The 19,378-nt window shown below is 44.2% G+C and overlaps 1 protein-coding gene across 2 annotated transcripts in view; it reads left to right on the top strand.

Annotated features, from left to right (window-relative positions):
- CARNS1 (carnosine synthase 1) overlaps positions 1-18,717 on the top strand; it is a 48,368-nt gene extending 29,651 nt beyond the window's left edge. For both annotated transcript variants that reach the window (XM_040320830.1, XM_040320829.1), the window contains exons 3-10: positions 3,826-4,084; positions 5,516-5,605; positions 11,849-12,312; positions 12,398-12,602; positions 13,267-13,352; positions 13,584-13,815; positions 14,558-14,841; positions 16,978-18,717. In XM_040320830.1, the coding sequence (XP_040176764.1) occupies positions 3,826-4,084; positions 5,516-5,605; positions 11,849-12,312; positions 12,398-12,602; positions 13,267-13,352; positions 13,584-13,815; positions 14,558-14,841; positions 16,978-18,348 (2,991 nt within the window). In that variant the 3' untranslated portion in view covers positions 18,349-18,717. The remainder of the gene's footprint in view (positions 1-3,825; positions 4,085-5,515; positions 5,606-11,848; positions 12,313-12,397; positions 12,603-13,266; positions 13,353-13,583; positions 13,816-14,557; positions 14,842-16,977) is intronic.
- Positions 18,718-19,378: the final 661 nt, after the last annotated feature.

The following is a 19,378-nucleotide window of genomic DNA, read 5'->3' as shown; positions in this document are numbered from 1 at the left end:
TTACATGCACATGAACTTTAATGGCATACCAGTCTTAGTCTGTTGTGTTTAATATTAAGTTGGCCTACCCTTTGCAGCTATAACAGCTTAAACTTTTCTGGGAAAGCTGTCCACAAGGTTTAGGAGTGTGTCTGTGGGAATGTTTGAACATTCTTCCAGAAGTGCATTTGTGAAGTCAGGCACTGATGTGGACGAGAAGACCTGGCTTGCAGTCTCCACTCTAATTCATCCCAAAGGTGTTCTATTAGGTTGAGGTCAGAACTTTGTGCAGGCCAGTCAAGTTCCTCCACCCCAAACTTGCTCATCCATGTCTTTATGGACTTTATTTGTGCACTGGTGCGCAGTCATGTTGGAACAGAAAGGGGCCATCCCCAAACTGTTCTCACAAAGTTGGGAGCATGAAATTGTCCAAAATGTCTTGGTATGCTGATGCCTTAAGAGTAGGGATGAGTTTCGAGTTCGACTCGAACATGAGTTCGACTCGAACATGAGTTCTACTCGATCATTGGCTGCTCGTCCGTTTAGCAAACAGCAAAACATTTGGGGTGTTCGCGGCAAATTCGAAAAGCCGCGGAACACCCTGTAAAAGTCTATGGGCGAATTCTAAAGTGCTAATTTTAAAGGTTAATATGCAAAAACTGCAGTTTTTTTGGGAGCAGTGATTTTAATAATGCTTAAAGTGAAACGATAAAAGTGAAATATTCCTTTAAATTTCATACCTGGGGGGGTGTCTAAAGTATGCATGTAAAGTAGCGCATGTTTCCCGTGTTTAGAATTGTCCCTGCACAAAGTGTGATTTCTGAAAGAAAAAAGTAATTTAAAACTACTCGCGGCTATTCATGAATTGTCGGTCCCGGCAATAAAGAGAAAAGTAATTAAAAAAAATGACAGGGGTCGTCCCCCCCCCCCCAGTCCTTACCAGGCCCTTTGGTAAACCCCTGCCATTTTTTTCAATGACTTTTATCTGTATTGCCGGGACTCGACAATTCATTAATAGTGCAAGTAGTTTTAAATTACTTTTTTTTCCCTTCAAAAATGACATTTTGTGCAGGGAACCAAAAGTAAAAAAAAAATTTGTGGGGTTCCCCCCAAATTCCATATCAGGCCCTTCAGGTCTGGAATGGATATTAAGGGGAACCCCGTGTAATTAACCACTTTAGCTCCAGACCATTTTGCTGGTCAATGACTGGGCCACTTTTTGCGATTCGGCACTGCATCGCTTTAACTGACAATTGCGCGGTCGTGCGACGTGGCTCCCAAACAAAATTGCCGTCCTTTTTTTCGCACAAATAGAGCTTTCTTTTGGTGGTATTTGATCACCTCTGCGGTTTTTATTTTTTGCGCTATAAACAAAAATAGAGCGAAATTTTGAAAAAAAAAGAATATTTTTTTCTCAGTTTAGGCCGATACGTATTCTTCTACATATTTTTCGTTAAAAAAAATCACAATAAGCATTTTGTGATTGGTTTGCGCAAAAGTTATAGCGTCTGCAAAATAGGGGATAGTTGTATGGCATTTTTATTAATATTTTTTTTTACTAGTAATGGCGGCGATCAGCGATTTTTATCAGTACTGCAACCTTATGGCGGACATTTCGGACACTTTTGACACATTTTTGGGACCATTGGCATTTTTATAGCGATCAGTGCTATAAAAATGCATTGATTACTGTAAAAATGTCACTGGCAGGCAAGGGGTTAACACTAGGGGGCGAGGAAGGGGTTAATTATGTTCCCTAGTTGTGTTCTAACTGAAGGGGGGGTGGGACTGACTAGGTGAAATGACAGATCGCTGTTAATACATTGTATGAACATGCGATCAGTCATTTCTCCCCCTGACAGGATCGGGAGCTGTGTGTTTACACACACAGCTCCCGGTTCTCGCTCTGTTACGAGCGATCGTGGGTGCCCGGCGGTGATCGCAATCGCCGGGCACGCGCGTCGGCACCAGTGGCGAGCAGGGGGCCTTTGCGTGCCCCTTGTGGCTGAAATGCAATATTACGTGATTTTGCACAGCCGAGCCGACCTGCCGTCGTAAAACTGCGGCGGCTGGTCGGCAACTGGTTAAAAAAAAATGACGTGGGGTTGCCCCAAAAACTCCATACCAGACCCTTCTGGTCTGGTATGGATTTTAAGGGAAACTCTGTGCCAAAATAAAAAAAAATGGAGTGGGGTCCCCCCAAAAATCCATACCAGACCCTTTATCCGAGCATGCAACCTGGCAGGCCGCAGGAAAAGAGTGGGGGACGAGAGAGCGCCCCCCCCCCTCCTGAACCGTACCAGGCCACATGCCCTCAACATGGGGAGGAGGTTCCTATGTTGATGGGGACAAGGGCCTCATCCCCACAACCCTTGCCCGGTGGTTGTGGGTGTCTGCGGGTAGGGGGCTTATCGGAATCTGAAAGCCCCCTTTAACAAAGGGGACCCCCAGATCGCACCCCCCTATGTAAATTGTTAACGGGTACATTGTACCCCTATCATTTCACAAAAAAAGAGTCAAATTGTTAAAAACCACACAGACACAGCTTTATAGGTCCTTTATTGAAAATAAACACGCACACAATCCTGACTCCACCAGAGACACCCTGGGAATGAAGCAGCGCTAGCCTGAAAGCTCTTATGTAGCTGAGGATGGGGCTACCCATCACGTGACCCCTCTGACGCAAGGGGAAATGCCGGGCTTTCCCAGTGATGTGGATGGGTGGTTTCCATTGAATCAGAGGGGGCGGGGTCACCCATCCACGTCACTGGAAAAGCCCGACCCGGCCAAGCCCAGCCCCGGGAAAAAAAACACCACACCATAATCCCTCCACCAAATGATTTGGACCAGTGCACAAAGCAAGGTCCATAAAGACATGGATGAGCGAGTTTGGGGTGGAGGAACTTGACTGGCCTGCACAGAGGCCTCACCTCAACCCAAAAGAACACCTTTGGGATGAATTAGAGTGGAGACTGCGAGCCACGCCTTCTCATCCACATTAGTGCCTGACCTCCTCACAAATGCGCTTCTAGAAGAATAGTCAAACATTAGTCAAATGACGAAGAGGCATTGTAACCAATGTAAATATGAGATGTCCAGGAGTGCAAACGTGTATCCACCAGGTGGGGCCAAAGCCCAACAGTTGGACCTCCCGCAGAGAACAGCATAGAACTGCAATCATTTTTTTTCCTCAGAAGAGTTGAATCTGTTATAGCTGCAAAGGGTGGCAAAATCAATATTAAACCCTACAGACTAAGATTGGGATGCCATTTCTAACCAGCCCTCTTGGCTGTTCCTCCTGGGGACTAGCCTGGTAGTGTTCTCCTGCTGTCCTCTCCTCGCTCCCAGTGCCTCCTGGCCAAAACACATGTGTGGTCCCATCCACACCCAAGCTCAGGCCCAAGGTCACCCCCTCCCCCCAGAATGGAGAGCTCCCCCAAAGGCCACGGCAGCCAAACTCTCCTCCCCAGCTAGGCTGACCCAGAATATTTGAGGGGGGCCTGCACCCTGGCAACCCTAGTTGGAGATTGGCCAGGGCTATCAGAATCCTCCAGGCAGCTCCACCTTATTTCCCCTCCCATCTTTCTAGAAGGTTCCAGTACATTCTAAAAAAGAAGGGAGGTCTCTGCCTAACGCAAGAAAAAAAACAACTTTACCTACACTTTTAGCACTAGAGCACAAGTAAAATGTGCTTCCATTATTGACAATAAACTATGTTTCCAAAAGTTGCTTACCAGTTACCAGTTGAAGGTTTTATCTGCTTTGGTTACTGGGCTTCTCAGATTGTTAAGCCATCTTGGTAAAATAAAACCGTTTTTATTCTGTTGTGTTTTTTAATTATTTCAGCTGTCACTTGATCAACTTATACTGGATCACCCCATGTACTCCAAAGATGGAGACATAAATAAGGGGTGGGCTCCAGGAGTAGCTCCTGATGGTCCACCATGGGAAAAAGGCTCATCTGCCAATTCACAAGAACTGAAGAATAGCAGCAATGGAATAGACCATCAACCAAATGTCACTGAGAGGTATAAGGAGCTACAGAGAATTCTGATTAATGCAGGATTGCCAGAGACAGAAGACAGGACCAAGCAACCACGCACAGGTATGTTAAACCATATTCAAGACAAGTCAAACAGAATGACCTAACTAGCAACAAAAATAGCATGATGAACAAATATCTGAGCCCTGGGCTCAATTGTAAAAAAGTTATATAAAAAGTAATAATTATCTTATCTAGCTATCACCGTGTGCTAGAAATCTACACACAGATTTTAACTTTGAAGGCATACCATTAGGCTGAAAATAGATGTCAGGTAAGTTTTTCAAAATTAAATATAGCCTCAGGTTTTAATAGACTGGTTCTGTTAAAATCAATACATTTTGCACCTGGAACTGCCATAGTTTTATACGGGTCAATTCACTAAGAGTTAAATAACAGCTAATACACTAGTAAAATACTGCATGGGGTAACAATTGTGCAAGTGTTCAATTTAATAAGAATTTTGCATTAAATACAGCATGTATATAATGCAGTAATTTACCACATAGAGCTGGCTGCTACGGAGCAGCCTGGGAAGCTGGCCGCCGCGTCCTTAACAATGGATGACTTATCAGCTGAATGTAACAAAAAAAAGCAGACAATTAAACCCCCCCCCCCCCCCCAAGGCCATTTTTTAAAACCTTTTGGCGTGGGGTTCCCCCGAAGGGCCTGGCATGCATTCTATGCATTAAGGTAAAAAACCTTCTGTCACTCAGCAGGCCCCCACCCGAGCCCCCGTTATACTTATCTGAGCCCTGTGTTTTCCATGAAAGGGACGAGCGCACCATCTCCGACTCGTGTCTCGTGTTTTGATTGGATAGATTGATCGCAGCACAGCCATTGGCTCCTGCTGCTGTCAATCAAATTCAATGACGCGGGCGCTGGGGGGCGAGGCCGAGTTCTGCTTTTGTGTGAATAGATGCAGAAGCAGGACACGGGAGCGTGGCCACATGGGTGTCCACGAATAAGAGCACTTCTCAGATGGGACCCCAGAAGAGGAAGATCGGGGCAACTCTGTGCAAAACCATCTGCACAGCGGAGGCAAGTATGACATGTTTGTTTGTTTTTTTAAAAACCTGAACCTTTTCAACCCTTTTAAGAAGAGTTTTTAAAGCGATATTTGAACTTTTTTTGGTAAATACTGCATAATCCTAAAAAAATAAAAATCGGATTTGGTAAACGTTAGTGAATTGACCCCATAGGTTAAAAACGATAATCTAGTTCAACCAGTATTTACAAAAATAGGCTATAAAATAGGTATTAATTAAGAAAAAAATATAAAAAATGCATATCTACTGTACAGCACTACTAAACAGGAAACAGAGCCTGCATATGTATGTTTGCGTTCATATTTGAAAAATTCTAATTTGTTAATGTCTTCCACATGTACCGTATATATTAAAACATAGAAAAGATTCTATATTAAAACATAGAAAAAATTCTATTTACCTTATACTAGTAATGTCAATCAATACTATTTTGTTCTCTACCCAGGCCATAAAGAGGACACCACCACAATTTGTGTTGCTGGGGCTCCAAGCTTTACTATATCCATTCTTCTGGAAGGTGTGAGACAGTGTCCAGGTAGGATGATATCTCTATAAAAATAAAATCATTGGTCCATGGGAAGAGATGAACGTTTGAAAGTGAGCTTCCTGAAAGGCAGAATATTAAAGCATTTTTGTGGGAACAGAACTAATGTTGGGTTTCCCAAATGTATCCTGGAGTCCTCATATCATTAAATACAACAATTAAATACAACAATTCCAACAATTTTAAACAATTCTTTTAAAATTATACTTAAAAAAAGGTCTAGAATAATGTTCTAACAGTTTTGGTGAATTTGATAATATATGTGAGTAGATGAAAGTTTATTAAGGTTTCTTCTATTTTGTGCAGCCTTTTTTTTTATAATTCTGATATGTGCCTATTTAGGCTTTATGTGGCTAGCAGGTGCTAGTCCTTCAATACATATTATTCCCAGTGTCCTGTGATACAATGTTCCAAAATATTCTAAAAAAATGTTTTAACATAAAAATATATGTACAGTATACTGTATATGAAATTCAAAAAACATAAAATGATGAAAGGTCCCCAGTCACCATGCTCTTGTGATAAATAATGTGATAACTGTCTCTTCTTTAACCACTTCCATACCAGGTACTTACGCAGCTTCCCGCCCAAGCCAATTTTCAGCTTTCAGCACTGTCGCACTTTGAATGGCAATTGCGCGGTCATGCTACACTGTACCCAAACAAAATTGGCGTCCTTTTTTCCCCACAAATAGAGCTTTCTTTTGGTGGTATTTGATCACCTCTGCGATATTTTTTTTTTTGCGCAACAACTAAAAAAAGGCTGAAAATTTGGAAAAAAAATTACGTTTTTATTTTTTTCTGTTAATTTTTTTGTAAATAAGTTTTCTCTTTCAATTACGGGCACTGATATGGCGGCACTAATGGGCACCGATGAGATGGCACTGATGGACATCGATGAGGTAGTACTGACGGGCACAGATGAGGTGGCACTGATTGGCGGCGCTGGTATGCGACACTGATGGGCACACATAGGCGGCACTGATGGGCACACATAGGCGGCACTGATGGGCACACATAGGCGGCACTGATGGGCACACATAGGCGGCACTGATGGGCACACATAGGCGGCACTGATGGGCACTCATGGGCGGCACTGGGCACTCATAGGCGGCACAGATGGGCACTCATGGGCGGCACAGATGGGCACTCATGGGTGGCACAGATGGGCACTGCTAGGTGGGCACTGGGCATGGATGGGCACTGTGGGGTGGCACTGATGGACACTGGGGTGGCGCTGATGGACACTGGGGTGGCGCTGATGGACACTGGGGTGGCAGCACTGATTGTTGCCAGTCAGTGCCCATTTGTGGGCACTGACTGGCATCTTTTTTCTTTATGTTTTATTTTATTTTTATTTTTTAGACTTTTTTTTTTTTTTTAGCTTTTTTTTTTTTTTTTGCCCACCCTGGTGCTCCAGGGTGGGCATCCCTGGTGGTCCAGTGTGGCGATCCGAGGGGGGGCTGCGCTGATAAACAATCAGCGCTAACCCCCCCTGTCAGGAGAGCCGCCGATCGGCTATCCTCTACTCGCGTCTATCAGACGCGAGTGAGGAAGAGCCATCGGCGGCTCTTCCTGTTTACATCGTGATCAGCCGTGGTTGGACACGGCTGATCACGTGGTAAAGAGTCTCCGCCGGAGGCTCTTTACCGAGATCGGAGATGCAGGGTGTCAGACTGACACCCCGCATCACCGATCGCCGCGATGCGCGCCCCCACGGGCGCGCGCGGCATGAAATCCTGCAGGACGTTCTAGAACGTCCTGTCAGGATTTCATAACCACTTCCCGGACGTAAATCGGCCATAGGCCGGGCGGGAAGTGGTTAACCACTTCAATACAGGGCTTTTATACAACCTCAATACCGGGCCTACTCTGGCACTTCTATCCTACATGTACAAATCATCATTCTTTTGCTAGAAAATTACTCAGAACCCCCAAACATTATATATGTTTTTTTAGCAGACACCCTAGGGCAGGGGTGTCCAAACTTTTTTCAAAGAGGGCCACATTTGATGAAGAGAACATGCTCGAGGGCCGACCATTTTGCCTGACATTCTTTGAACCATTAAAATTTGATCTACGTGTGTTTGCCCGAGCACTAATACACTGCACAACGAGAATTCTCTTGCCTTTGTGGCTGTGTGTGGTGAAGAGATGAGCTCAGGCGTGTTATTTGGATATACTGTATATATCTCTTTTGTGGCCCCAACAAATCCCTGAGTGCTGCTCAGGACTAAGGTTGAGCTTGGGCATGTTATTTGGATATACCGTATTTATCAGCGTATAACACGCACAGTCTTACCATTGCCATGAATGCAGCCTCACCATTGCGATGAATGCAGCCTCAACATTGCCATGAATGCAGTCTTACCATTGCAATCAATGCAGCCTCACATGTGCCATGAATGCAGCCTTACCATTGCTATCAGTGCAGTCTAATTGATGCCCATCTGCAGCCTCGGAGGGGACAGGGAGGGGGAAGGGCAAGTGCCGTCAGATTACAAACAGGAGAATTTCTTGTTTACTTGTGGCCTATGATAAACAGAACAGACACCCAATGGCATCCCAGGAAACGGGACTTCCTATTAAAGACGCCGCTGAGTAAACAGGAGATTCTCTTTATGTAATCTGACGGCGCACGTCCTGTCCCCTCCGAGGCAGCGCAGATAAATACGGTATATATCTTTTGTGGCCCCCAGGGCACATGTGAGGCTGCAATGGCTATATATATCCAAATCCCCAGGGGGGCCGTATTAAATCACCAGGGGGGCCGCAATTGGCCCCCGGGCCGGACTTTGGACATGCCTGCCCTAGGGAATTAAATGTCCGTCATTTTTATCTTGCATGCCATTTTCGCAATCATTTTTCAAACGCCTTCTTTTTGTAAAAAAAATGGTTTCATGAATTAAAAAATAACAAAACAGTAAAGTTAGTCCTCTTGGAAAAAGTCCGAACGGACGAAACGTCAGAGCGCTGCTATCCAGCATCCGACCGGAAGTGACACATGCGTTCCACTGTAGGAGAAACCAGGAAGTAACAGCCACAGGAAAGCCTATAGAGCGGTCTTCAGGGGTCTACACCTAACAGTGAGCAATGCTAAAGAAACCTTTATGTGCCTGATTCTATGCATTTTTTGGTACGCACGTTTTTATGAGGGGACCATTGTATATTTGTTTTTGGGGTATTATTAAAATTTCAAAAACGATATTGCACCATATGGTTTTTTTCATTTCCTCATACATTTGCGAGCAATACATCCTGGAAGTAAATGCAATAACGGTGATCAAGATAGGAGAGAGGTATACAGTTTCCAAACATCTGAAAGTGATACGTGAGGTGATTTATATGGATATGGAAATGCGAGTTTAAAGAAACCATCTGGTGAGTGTTTCCCCCGAAGGGGACCCTATATCCCCCCACGTGGTGAATTCCCTTTTTTTGGTGATTGGAGCACATACCTAACTACATCTGATCGAGTCATCACACACAGCCTTTTGATTATTATTTTTCTCAAACCAGGAGTTTGCAGCGCTGCTGCAGGACTATTTGCATGCTCTGTGCGGGCTGTTTGTATTTTTCTGCTTTTAACAAGTAAAGTTAGTCCAATTTTTTTTATAAAATATGAAAGATTATGAAAGATGATGTTACGCTGAGTAAATAGATACCTAACATGTCACGCTTTAAAATTGTGCACACTCATGGAATGGCGTCGGTACTTAAAAATCTTCATAGGCGACGCTTTGAATTTTTTTTACAGGTTACCAGTTTAGAGTTACAGAGAAGGTCTAGTGCTAGAATTGTTGCTGGCACTCTAACGCACGCGGCGATACCTCACATATGTGGTTTGAACAGCGTTTACATATGTGGGCTGGACTTACGTTTGCATTCGCTTCTGAGCGCGAGCTACTGGGGACAGGGTCGTTTTAAATTTTTTTTTATAATTTTATTTTTTATTTTACTTAGTCCTCCACTGAATCTGGCTGCATCCATTTTAACTGTGGGCAGTTGAAACTGCTGCCTGTTCACTTCTTGTATTTACACTGACACACAGAGGCACACCTCCAGCTCTGCAGCTCTCATTGGCCCCCTTATTAGCCCCCAATAATTAAATTAAAAAAAGGATTTGGGGCATATTAGTAAGAAGAAGAGCGAAATACGAAGTTTAATATAATTTATTTGCATTGTATCATCACAAGTGTTTTAAAAGAATATAAAATATGTCTGATTTAAATAATTGGGGTCCCATGAAGGGAAGAATCCACCAACACATGCAGCTCCTACTGAGTAATATCCAATATTCTAGAAAATTTCCTCTTTTTGGGTAGTAAACTATGGGCCAGATTCACAAAAGAGATACGACGGCGTATCTCTGTGATCCGCCCGTCGTAACTATGCGGCTGATTCATAGAATCAGTTACGCATAGATAGCCCTAAGATCCAAGAGGTGTAATTGACTTACACCGTCGGATCTTAGGATGCAATTCTAGGCCAGCCGCTAGGTGGCGATTCCATTGCGGTCGTAGAATATGCAAATGACTAGTTACGGCGATTCACGAACGTACGCTTTACCCGTCGCTCTAAATTTACGTCGTTTCCGTCGAGATACGCCGCGTAAAACTAAGGCTGCCCTCTAGGTGGCCTAGCCAATGTTAAGTATGGCCATCGTTCCCGCGTCGGAATGTAAAAATTCACGTCGTTTGGGTAAGTCGTCCGTGAATGGCGCTGGACCCATTTACGTTAACGTTGAAACCAATGACGTCCTTGCGACGTCATTTAGCGCAATGCACGTCGGGTAATTTGACGGATGGAGCATGCGCAGTACGTACGGCGCGGGAACGCGCCTAATTTAAATAGTGCCCACCCCATTTGAATTAGGCGGGCTTGCGTCGAGCGGATTTACGTTACACCGCCGCAAGTTTACAGGTAAGAGCTTTGTGAATCAGGCACTTACGCTGTAAACCTGCGGCGGTGTAACGTAAATGGGATACGTTACGCCGCCGCAGCGTAACGTATTTGTACCTGAATCTGGCCCTATGATCCCACCAATCAGCTTTAATCTTGGGTTATATAAGGCACCAACAAAATGGAGAAGATCTGACAACACGGCTACAGAGTTTACCCCAAAAGGCGTGTAGGCTGCTTTGTCAGCCGCATACATCTGGTGAGTGTACACTTCACCTGGGCATGTGGATAAACAACTTTTCACATCTAAAGAAGAGATAGTTATCACACTCTTTAACACAGAGCACAGTGACTTGGGACCTTTCATAATTGTATGTGTTTTGAACTTTATATACATATATTTTTATGTTAAAAAAAATAATAATAATATTTTGAAACATTGTATCACAGGATGTGGGAATATTATGTATTGAAGGGCTAGCGCCTGCTTTTAAGTGTTTCACACTTAAAGCGGATGTGCCATGAAAAAAAAATTAAAAGCCAGCAGCTACAAATACTGCAGCTGCTGACTTTTAATATTAGGACACTTACCTGTCCTGGAGTCCAGCGCCGTCCGCAGCAGAGGACGAGCGATCGCTCGTCACTTTGCTGCTCCCCCCGCCATCCTCAGTAAGGGAACCAGGAAGTGAAGCGTTCCTGCTTCACTACCCGGGTTCCCTACCCGGGTTCCCTACGGCGCATGCGCGAGTTGCGCTGCGCCGCTGATTGGCTCCCGCTGTGTTTTGGGAGCCGAGTGTTCTCAGAGCACAACGGGGGAGGGCGGGAGGTAACGTTCTGCCCGCAGTTTACCCGAAACTGTGTGGCCGGAAGTGGGTGCAAATACCTGTCTTTAGACAGGTATCTGCACCCCCCTCCCCCCTGAAAGGTGTCAAATGTGAGGGAGGGTTCCGATCAGCGTGAGTTCCACTTTAGGGTGGAGCTCCGCTTTAAAGGGGCTGCTGGGTCTACCCATCTATATATAAAATTTAAATACTGACTATAAGAAAATAAAGTGGTTCTATAGGCAGAATGTTTTTTATCTAAATGCATTCTATGTATTAAGATAAAACAACTTCTGTGTGTAGCAGCCCCCCTAATACCTAAACCCCATCTTGATCCAGTGATGTTGCGGGAGAGATGTCTGGGACTCTCCCTCCTGATTGGCTGAGACACTGCAGTGGGCGCCAGGGAACCTTCAGAATGACAAACATATTACAAATTATGTGAGCAGACTGCAGTTCCTCTTTAATGCAATTTACAGGTTTTCTATTACAGATTTTTCTTTTCATTACAGGCAAAATATTCCTCTGCCTGTCCTCATCATGGTTCTGCCCACGGCCTCCTGCCTCAGCGTGCCCATCACCTGTCTTCATCAGACAGGCTATAACATTTGATCATGGGGGTCAAACCTACTTGGATATCTTCTCTCCTCCTCGAAAAGTAACATACCTCTCCTGGTTAGGAGAGCAGTTCTTGCTGGAAGATCAGTGGGACTGCCCGATGGGAGGATCTCCCCAGCTTTCCTGCCTCCTTGCTGATACTTTGGGAGTGCGCCTGTTGCTAGATCACAAAGAAATTCCACTTCCTCCTGCCCTGATTCTTAATTCTTCTCACCAGTTAGACCCTTGGGAACCACATAATGGGGAGGCTAAATCCACAAAAGTGGTGGAGCTCCTTCAAAAGGAAGGTAGAGAACAAAGAGTACAACAAGAGATCTCTGCATTTCTTACATCACTGAAATTAAAGGGTCATCATAAGGTAGGAAAGACATGTCTTTCAATTTTATGACTCGGCTATATAGTTTGCTTATGCAGATTCTATAAATAGTTGTATTTTATTTCAGGTTGTGGTGAAGACTTGTTGGCCTAGTCCAAACCCTTCTCCTTCACCAACCTTCTATTCCACTAATGACCCAAGTGCTGTGTCTGGTGCTGTGCTGGACATTCTTTCTGAGTATCCAGAGAGTCAAGCAGTTCTGCTTGAGGGGTTTATAACCACGATGCCCCCACGCAGACTCAAGCCACCGCAGCCTCCTGCCTGTATACCACGTAAGTATTGGGATGTAATAGGGGGGGAATCTATTTGCTTCTTTATGGGAGGGGCAAAGAGAGAGTGATACTCTGCAGCATCCTCTCCTGATACCCCTTTCCTTCTGTCTCTTCCTTCCCATCTCTCTCTCTCTCTTCATTTTGTCTCATTATTTATTTATTTTTACTGCTTTTGTTTTTATTTTTATTTTTTTCTTGACACCTTTCATCTTTACCTCGATTTCCTGTTTTCCTGTTCTTGCTTTATACTCAATCTGCATTTTTTTCATGTTCTGTATTAAACATGTTCCTCTCTTATTGCACACCCTGTCACACTTGTCCTTTTTGACCTCCTCTGTATCTCGCTGGGCCCTTACTCAATCATAAGGCCTGCCTCCTGTGCTGGGTAAGATTTCACATCTTTTCTAGGTGTATAGAGGTGACATTCTTTTCCAGCACAGGACAGCAGCTTCATAGAAATCTGAGAAGAGGCTTCCCTCTTCTCATCCCAAATATTTTTTTTTATTGTGAGATATATTACTTCTGTATTGAAGGAGGGTCAGTTCTTTCTTTCTCTCTTCCTTGTACATCTTTACTTCTATCATTCTCCACTTTCTTCGACTTCTGCCTCTTTTCCTTCTCCCCCTCTTTCTTCCTGTATTACTGTCTCTGCCCCACCCCCCAGGCTGCTCCGTGCGCCCCCCAGAGCTGGCGATTCGTCTCTGTGCCGTTGTCTGCCGATCTCGCGGAGACCAACCAATTCTAAGCAAGGTAACGGGGCTGCCCCCTATTATCCTGGGGCTTGTAACCCCTCCAATCTACAAACCCTTATCCTGAGCCCCTGAAGACAAGAGTTCTTTTAGATTTTCTCATAATTGAAAATCACTATCTCAAATTTCATGAGCAAATAGTGTATTTTTGGCTAATCAGCAATTGTTTTATCTTGTGCTGCTGGTCTTATGTTTTCTGTTATTTAGAAGGGTTTTGATGCTTCGGTTCTAGGTGGTATGTACCGTGGGCCGGGCAGAAAAACCTATCTGCCATCGATCGGCTCTTCCCCAGTCACTGGACACAACCTTGGAATTATGGGGAATACAAGATGAGGGACAGAAGAACAATATTCGGGTCCAACTCAAAGAGACCTCAGAAAGGGTCATGAAAGTGATAATAGAGGAAGAGAAAAAACTGAGCCCAAAAATAAGAGGCGGAAGCAAGGTGCAAACTGATGTACTTGGTAAGGATTACAAAAGTTCTTAAAAAATGTAGCCTGTAGCATTAACAAATATAAGACCTTTTTACAAAGATAAGAACACAGACTTTAAAGGGGAGTTCCACCCACAATTTCACTTTTTAAATATAAATACCCCTGTAATACACAAGCTTAATGTATTCTAGTAAAGTTAGTCTGTAAACTAAGGTCCATTTTGTTAGGTTGTTACAGCATTTAAATAGTTTATAATCTAGAAATAGACCGTGGCCATCTTAAGTGTGGGCATCATGAAGCCAGACTGTATGACTTCCTGGATTTCAGCTTTGCATATCTCGCACATGCTCAGTGCACAAGCAATGTAATGGGTTTCAGTCAGGTTTGCAAGGACTACTGGGAAACATGATGCCTATCCCAGAAACCCTTGCAAATAGCCTAGGCAAATAAGGAGGAGGAAGTAATGAAGGACTACAAAATAAAGGTATTTACAAGCAACAAATTAAATAAAAATTGTCCATTCTGAACACTATGAGATTAGAGCATGCAGCACAGACAAACATAAAAAAAATGGGTGGAACTCCACTTTAAAGGGGTTGTAAAGGTTAGTTTTTTATTTTCTAAATAGGTTCCTTTAAGCTAGTGCATTGTTGGGTCACTTACCTTTTCCTTCCATTTCCCTTCTAAATGTTTTTTTTCTTTGTCTGAATTTCTCACTTCCTGTTAACCTCTCCAGAATAAAACTATATTTATTTCTTTGTTTGAACTCTAGGAGTTGATCTTCTGCTTACTTGCATCGACTACATGGTAACCCCAGTAGTTCTTGGTGTCACCACTGCCCTCTGCCTGGAGACCTGTGGAATACATGAGTGTCTTCTAGGAAGCTTGGCTGCAGCGAAATCTGTAACTGTTAGCTCTGCATCAAGCCCTTTGATAGAGACTATGCTGAGACGCTCCATGACCTATATGATGGAAGGGAAAGAGGTCCTGGTGATTGGAGCTGGTGGCATCAGTAAAGGATTTATCTGGCAAGCAGCTCGTGACTATGGAATAAAGGTGTGTAAAGACGTAACTTTCTTTATACTGCAAATACATCATTCTATTTGATGATATAAGACTCATACACTTTAGTTTTCTCTGTGGTGTGGGACCACCTGTCTTCAATGTTTCTGTCACAGCCTTGCCCCTCGACCTTGTCTAATTATGAAAAACTTTGAATTCATTGAGAAATTGAAAAGTATTCCCCCGAATAGTGCCAGGGGATTGTTCTAGGAGGGTAAATTTGGGGAGGTTTGCAAGGAGTGGAGATTTGAGGGGATTTATGCTAGGAGGGGGGATGGGGACAAAGATTTGTGCTAAGAGTGGGAATTTTGGGGGGTTGTGCTAGAAAAGGTTATATGGTTGCGGGGGAGGAGATTTGTGCTAGAAAAATACATTTGGGGGGGATTTGTACTAGGATGAGGGATTGGAGACAACTTATGCTGGGGGGGGGGGATTTAGACTGGGGGGAGAGGATTTGTGCTTAGAGGGGAAATTTGAGGGATAGAGAATTTGTAGGAGGGGGACATTTTTTTAGGGGGTAGGATTTGTGCTAGGGGCAAACGGGAAATTAGAGGATTTGAGCTGGGGGGGGGATGTGTGCTGGGAAGGTGATTTCAGCAGGGGGTGGATTTGTTCTGGGAGGAGGGGGAATTTATGCTTAGGGGTAAACATGCAGATGAATGCTTTTCACTTTTTTTGTGGGGAATTTTTGCTGACATATGATGCTCATACATCTTGGGGGGGGCTCAATTTGGCATGTTTGCCCTGGGCTCTAGATGACCTTGTCCCTGCACTGGGTATCGTATATGCATAGGTACATTGGTCCAGGTTGAACCAATGTGCTGCTATGAATAAAATGCCATACCTGAAATAAAATGTTTCAGTTAAACTCCAAACAATTGATTCTTCTTAGCACAGTTGTGATGAGAAGAAGGACTTTAGGACCTTTGGGTTATTGGGTTTAGAATAGTAATAACAGGGCAAAGAAACCCTGAAGAGATTTCCACTCTCCTAGGGTCCTTGAGAAATACAGCAGTGCATACCAGCATGAGTGGTCCATCTACATCCACCTGTACCTAAAATATAATTTGCTGGTGTATTTAGATCCCTTTCACACTTGGGGTATTTTGGAGGTGCTATAGTGTTACAAATAGCGCCTGCAAATCACCCTAAAACAGCTGCTCCATTCACTCCAGTGTGAAAGCCCGAGGGCTTTCACACTGGAGCGGTGCGCTGGCAGGGCGTCAGAAAAAGTCCTGCCAGCAGCTTCTCTGGAGCGCATTAGGAGCGGTGAACTCACTGCTCTTAATACGCTCCTGCCCACTGTAGCGGTGCATTGCGGGCAGTTTTAACCCTTTTTTGGCCGTTATCGGTGGTTAAAAGGCGTGTTAACCGCCGATGCTCGGAGCGGCATAGTGTGAAAGGGCTCTTAAGGACTCTGTCAGAAAGAAAATGTATGATATCTCTGATGGAAGCAGCTGTTCCCCATCTAACAATTTACATACTAGTTTCAGGGCAGAGTTTGAACATTCAGTTAGGTCTTTACAAAAACAATTACAAAGTTGTACAGCAAAGCAATGTACTTTCCAATGGTCTTAGGTCATCTGTTATTTTATAGTAGGCCAGGGTTAGGCTCAGTACACACTTTACGTTTTTTTTTTTTTAACCAAAAACACAGAGAAGCCCGGGAGGAGCTGGCTGTACTAACTATGCAATATTCGTACAGCGATCTCCCCACTGAGCTATTGTGTTTTAACAGGGGACTGCCCCATTACCAGAACACATCGGTCAGCGCTGGCAGCCATTGGCTGCCAGTGCTAATAAGGATGCCGATCAGCATGCCCGTTCGGCTGGCTTCTGTCGGACAGGCTGATGTACACACAGGCCAGTCGTCCAGTTTCTGTTGAACCTGCCGATAAGCAGACTGTGTGTACCAGGTTTTAGTCTCTAGAACATTACAGGCACCCAGATGTTTGTAGGCCCTATATTTATATATGTTCCATGTTCTTGGCAATGGTTGCATCTGCCAGCAACAGACATACAAATGTAATATTGTTGTGTTTACTGGTATACTGACTGTTTTGATTCCTTTGTTTTTGATGGTGTTTTCATAAAACCTGTTACTTCTTTTCACACCCCTGTTTCTTTTAGATCCATTTAGTGGAGTCGAATCCAAACCATTTTGCCTCTTCTCTTGTGACCACATTCATCCACTATGACTATGATGACCACTCCTGTGAAGATGAGGAACATGCTCAGAATATCTTGACCATAGTTAAGGAGAAAGCTCTACATTTTTCTGGCTGTATGGCATTCTGGGATGAGTGCACTATCCTCACTGCCATACTATGCCGCTTACTAGGTCTTCCTGGTCCTCCTCCAAGTGCAGTGAGACTTGCCAAACGCAAGACACAAACACAACTATGTCTCCTCAACATGGCCTCAAAATTGCCACCATATCCATATGCTAAGGCATTTGCTGTGCCTTGTTTCCCTCTGGGTCCAGGAACTGGTGGAATAGAAGCTGCAGAATCTGTTCTTTCCTACCCTTTGGTTATAAAACCAGAATCTGGTGCAGGTGCTGTTGGTGTACGCTTAGTGCAGGGTGCAGAAGAGTGTAGGAAGCTAGTTAAAAAAATGGGAGTGGATCCTGAAACTTGCAAGCCAAAAAATGAAACAGGTGTTGGAATAGATGAAAGTAAAATCTGTAATGGTGAAGTGGGGTTAAGTTTGAGACAAGAAATAGCTGGTGTAGGAGTACAGAATGGAGAAACCAATCTTAACCAAAGCCAGCCTGCCAGAGATATTATTCAAACTACACCCCTGCCTCTTCTTGCAGAGTACATTACTGGCACTGAGCACGATGTGGATCTGGTTTTAGGTCCTAATGGCCGTCTTTTGGCTGCATATGTGTCCGATAATGGGCCAACACTCCTTCCTGGTTTTACTGAAACAGCAGCAGCACTTCCCTCCCGTCTAAATCAAGAAAGACGCTGCCAATTAGTTCAGGCTGCTTTGCGCAGTTGCCAGGCACTAAACCTTTATCCCGGGGTTTTCAATGTAGAACTTAAACTGACTGAATCTGGTCCAAGGTTACTAGAGATTAATCCTCGCATGGGTGGGTTTTATTTACGAGACTGGATTCGCCATATTTATGGCACAGACCTAGTGCTTGTGGCTCTGGCACTGTCTTGTGGTATTGAGCCAGCATTGCCTGAAAAAGGTTCTCTAGAGTCTACAGTACTTGTTGGGCTGATGTGTACAGGGGAATCTCATGAGGAAGCTTTAAGTAGCACAGCAAACCCACAGAGATTGGTAGAGCTTCATAATGCTGGGCACATCCGCTTCAACCGTCTGGAGGGTAGCTCAGTGCATGGACCAGATCAGGAACCTTTCTGCAATGTGGCTTGTGAGGGAAAGAATCAGAAGGAAGCAAGACAAAAACTTCTTGGGGTATGCTCAGTACTCGGGTTTGACAAACTGAACTACCCAGTACCGTATTTAACTGGAGAGTTTCAATAAGAAATCCATTAAAGAAGAACTCTAAGTACCATTTCTAATATGGCCATATCATAACAGCATTATAACTTTAAAAAAGCAACAAGCCATTTTGCAAAGAACAACAATGTTGGTTCCCCTATTCCTTGGGTAACGTGACTATTGCTGTTTTCCTGTTTTCAAGAAATTTAAATATGGTTAATCATTTGATATAACAAATTGAACTTATATTCATTTTTAAGATGGATAGATCACAAATTGTAAATTTTCAATTCTACTACTTACTCACTTTAGCAGTTGCTGGGGAAGTTTAAACTCAAAGGGCCAGATCCACGTACCTCTGCGCCGGGCGCAGTGTATCTAAGATACACTATGCCGCCGTAACTTATTTTATTTAGAATCCTCAAAGAATTTGCGCCGTAAGTTACGGCGGCGTAGTGTATCTCTGGCGGCGTAAGGGCGCGGAATTCAAATGGATGTAATGGGGGCGTGTTTTATCCAAATATGTCGTGACCCGACGTAAACAACGTTTTTTTTGAACGGCGCATGCACCGTCCGTGGGGGTATCCCAGTGCGCATGCTCAAAATTAAACCGGAACCAGCCAATGCTTACGACGGTGACGTCATTCTACGCAAATTCCTATTCGCGAACGACTTCCGCAAACGACGTAAAAAATTCAAAATTGGGCGCGGGAACGACGGCCATACTTAACATTGAGTACGCCTCATAATAGCAGCTTTAACTATACGCCGGAAAAAGCCGAACGCAAACGACGTAAAAACAATGCGCCGGCCAGACGTACGTTCGTGGATCGCCGTAACTAGCTAATTTGCATACTCGATGCGGAATTCAAAGGAAACGCCACCCAGCGGCCGCCGAAAAATTGCAGCTTAGATCCGACCGCGTACTAAGACGTACGCCTGTCGGATCTAGCCGAGATGCCGTCGTATCTTGTTTTGAGGATACAAAACAAAGATACGATGCGCAAAATTTGAAATTACGCGGTGTATCAGGAGATACGCCGGCGTAAAACCTTTGTGGATCTGCCCCAAA

Source organism: Rana temporaria, chromosome 8 (genome assembly GCF_905171775.1).
Source record: "Rana temporaria chromosome 8, aRanTem1.1, whole genome shotgun sequence".
Taxonomy (NCBI): Eukaryota; Metazoa; Chordata; class Amphibia; order Anura; family Ranidae; genus Rana; species Rana temporaria.
This window is presented reverse-complemented; position numbering and strand designations above follow the sequence as displayed.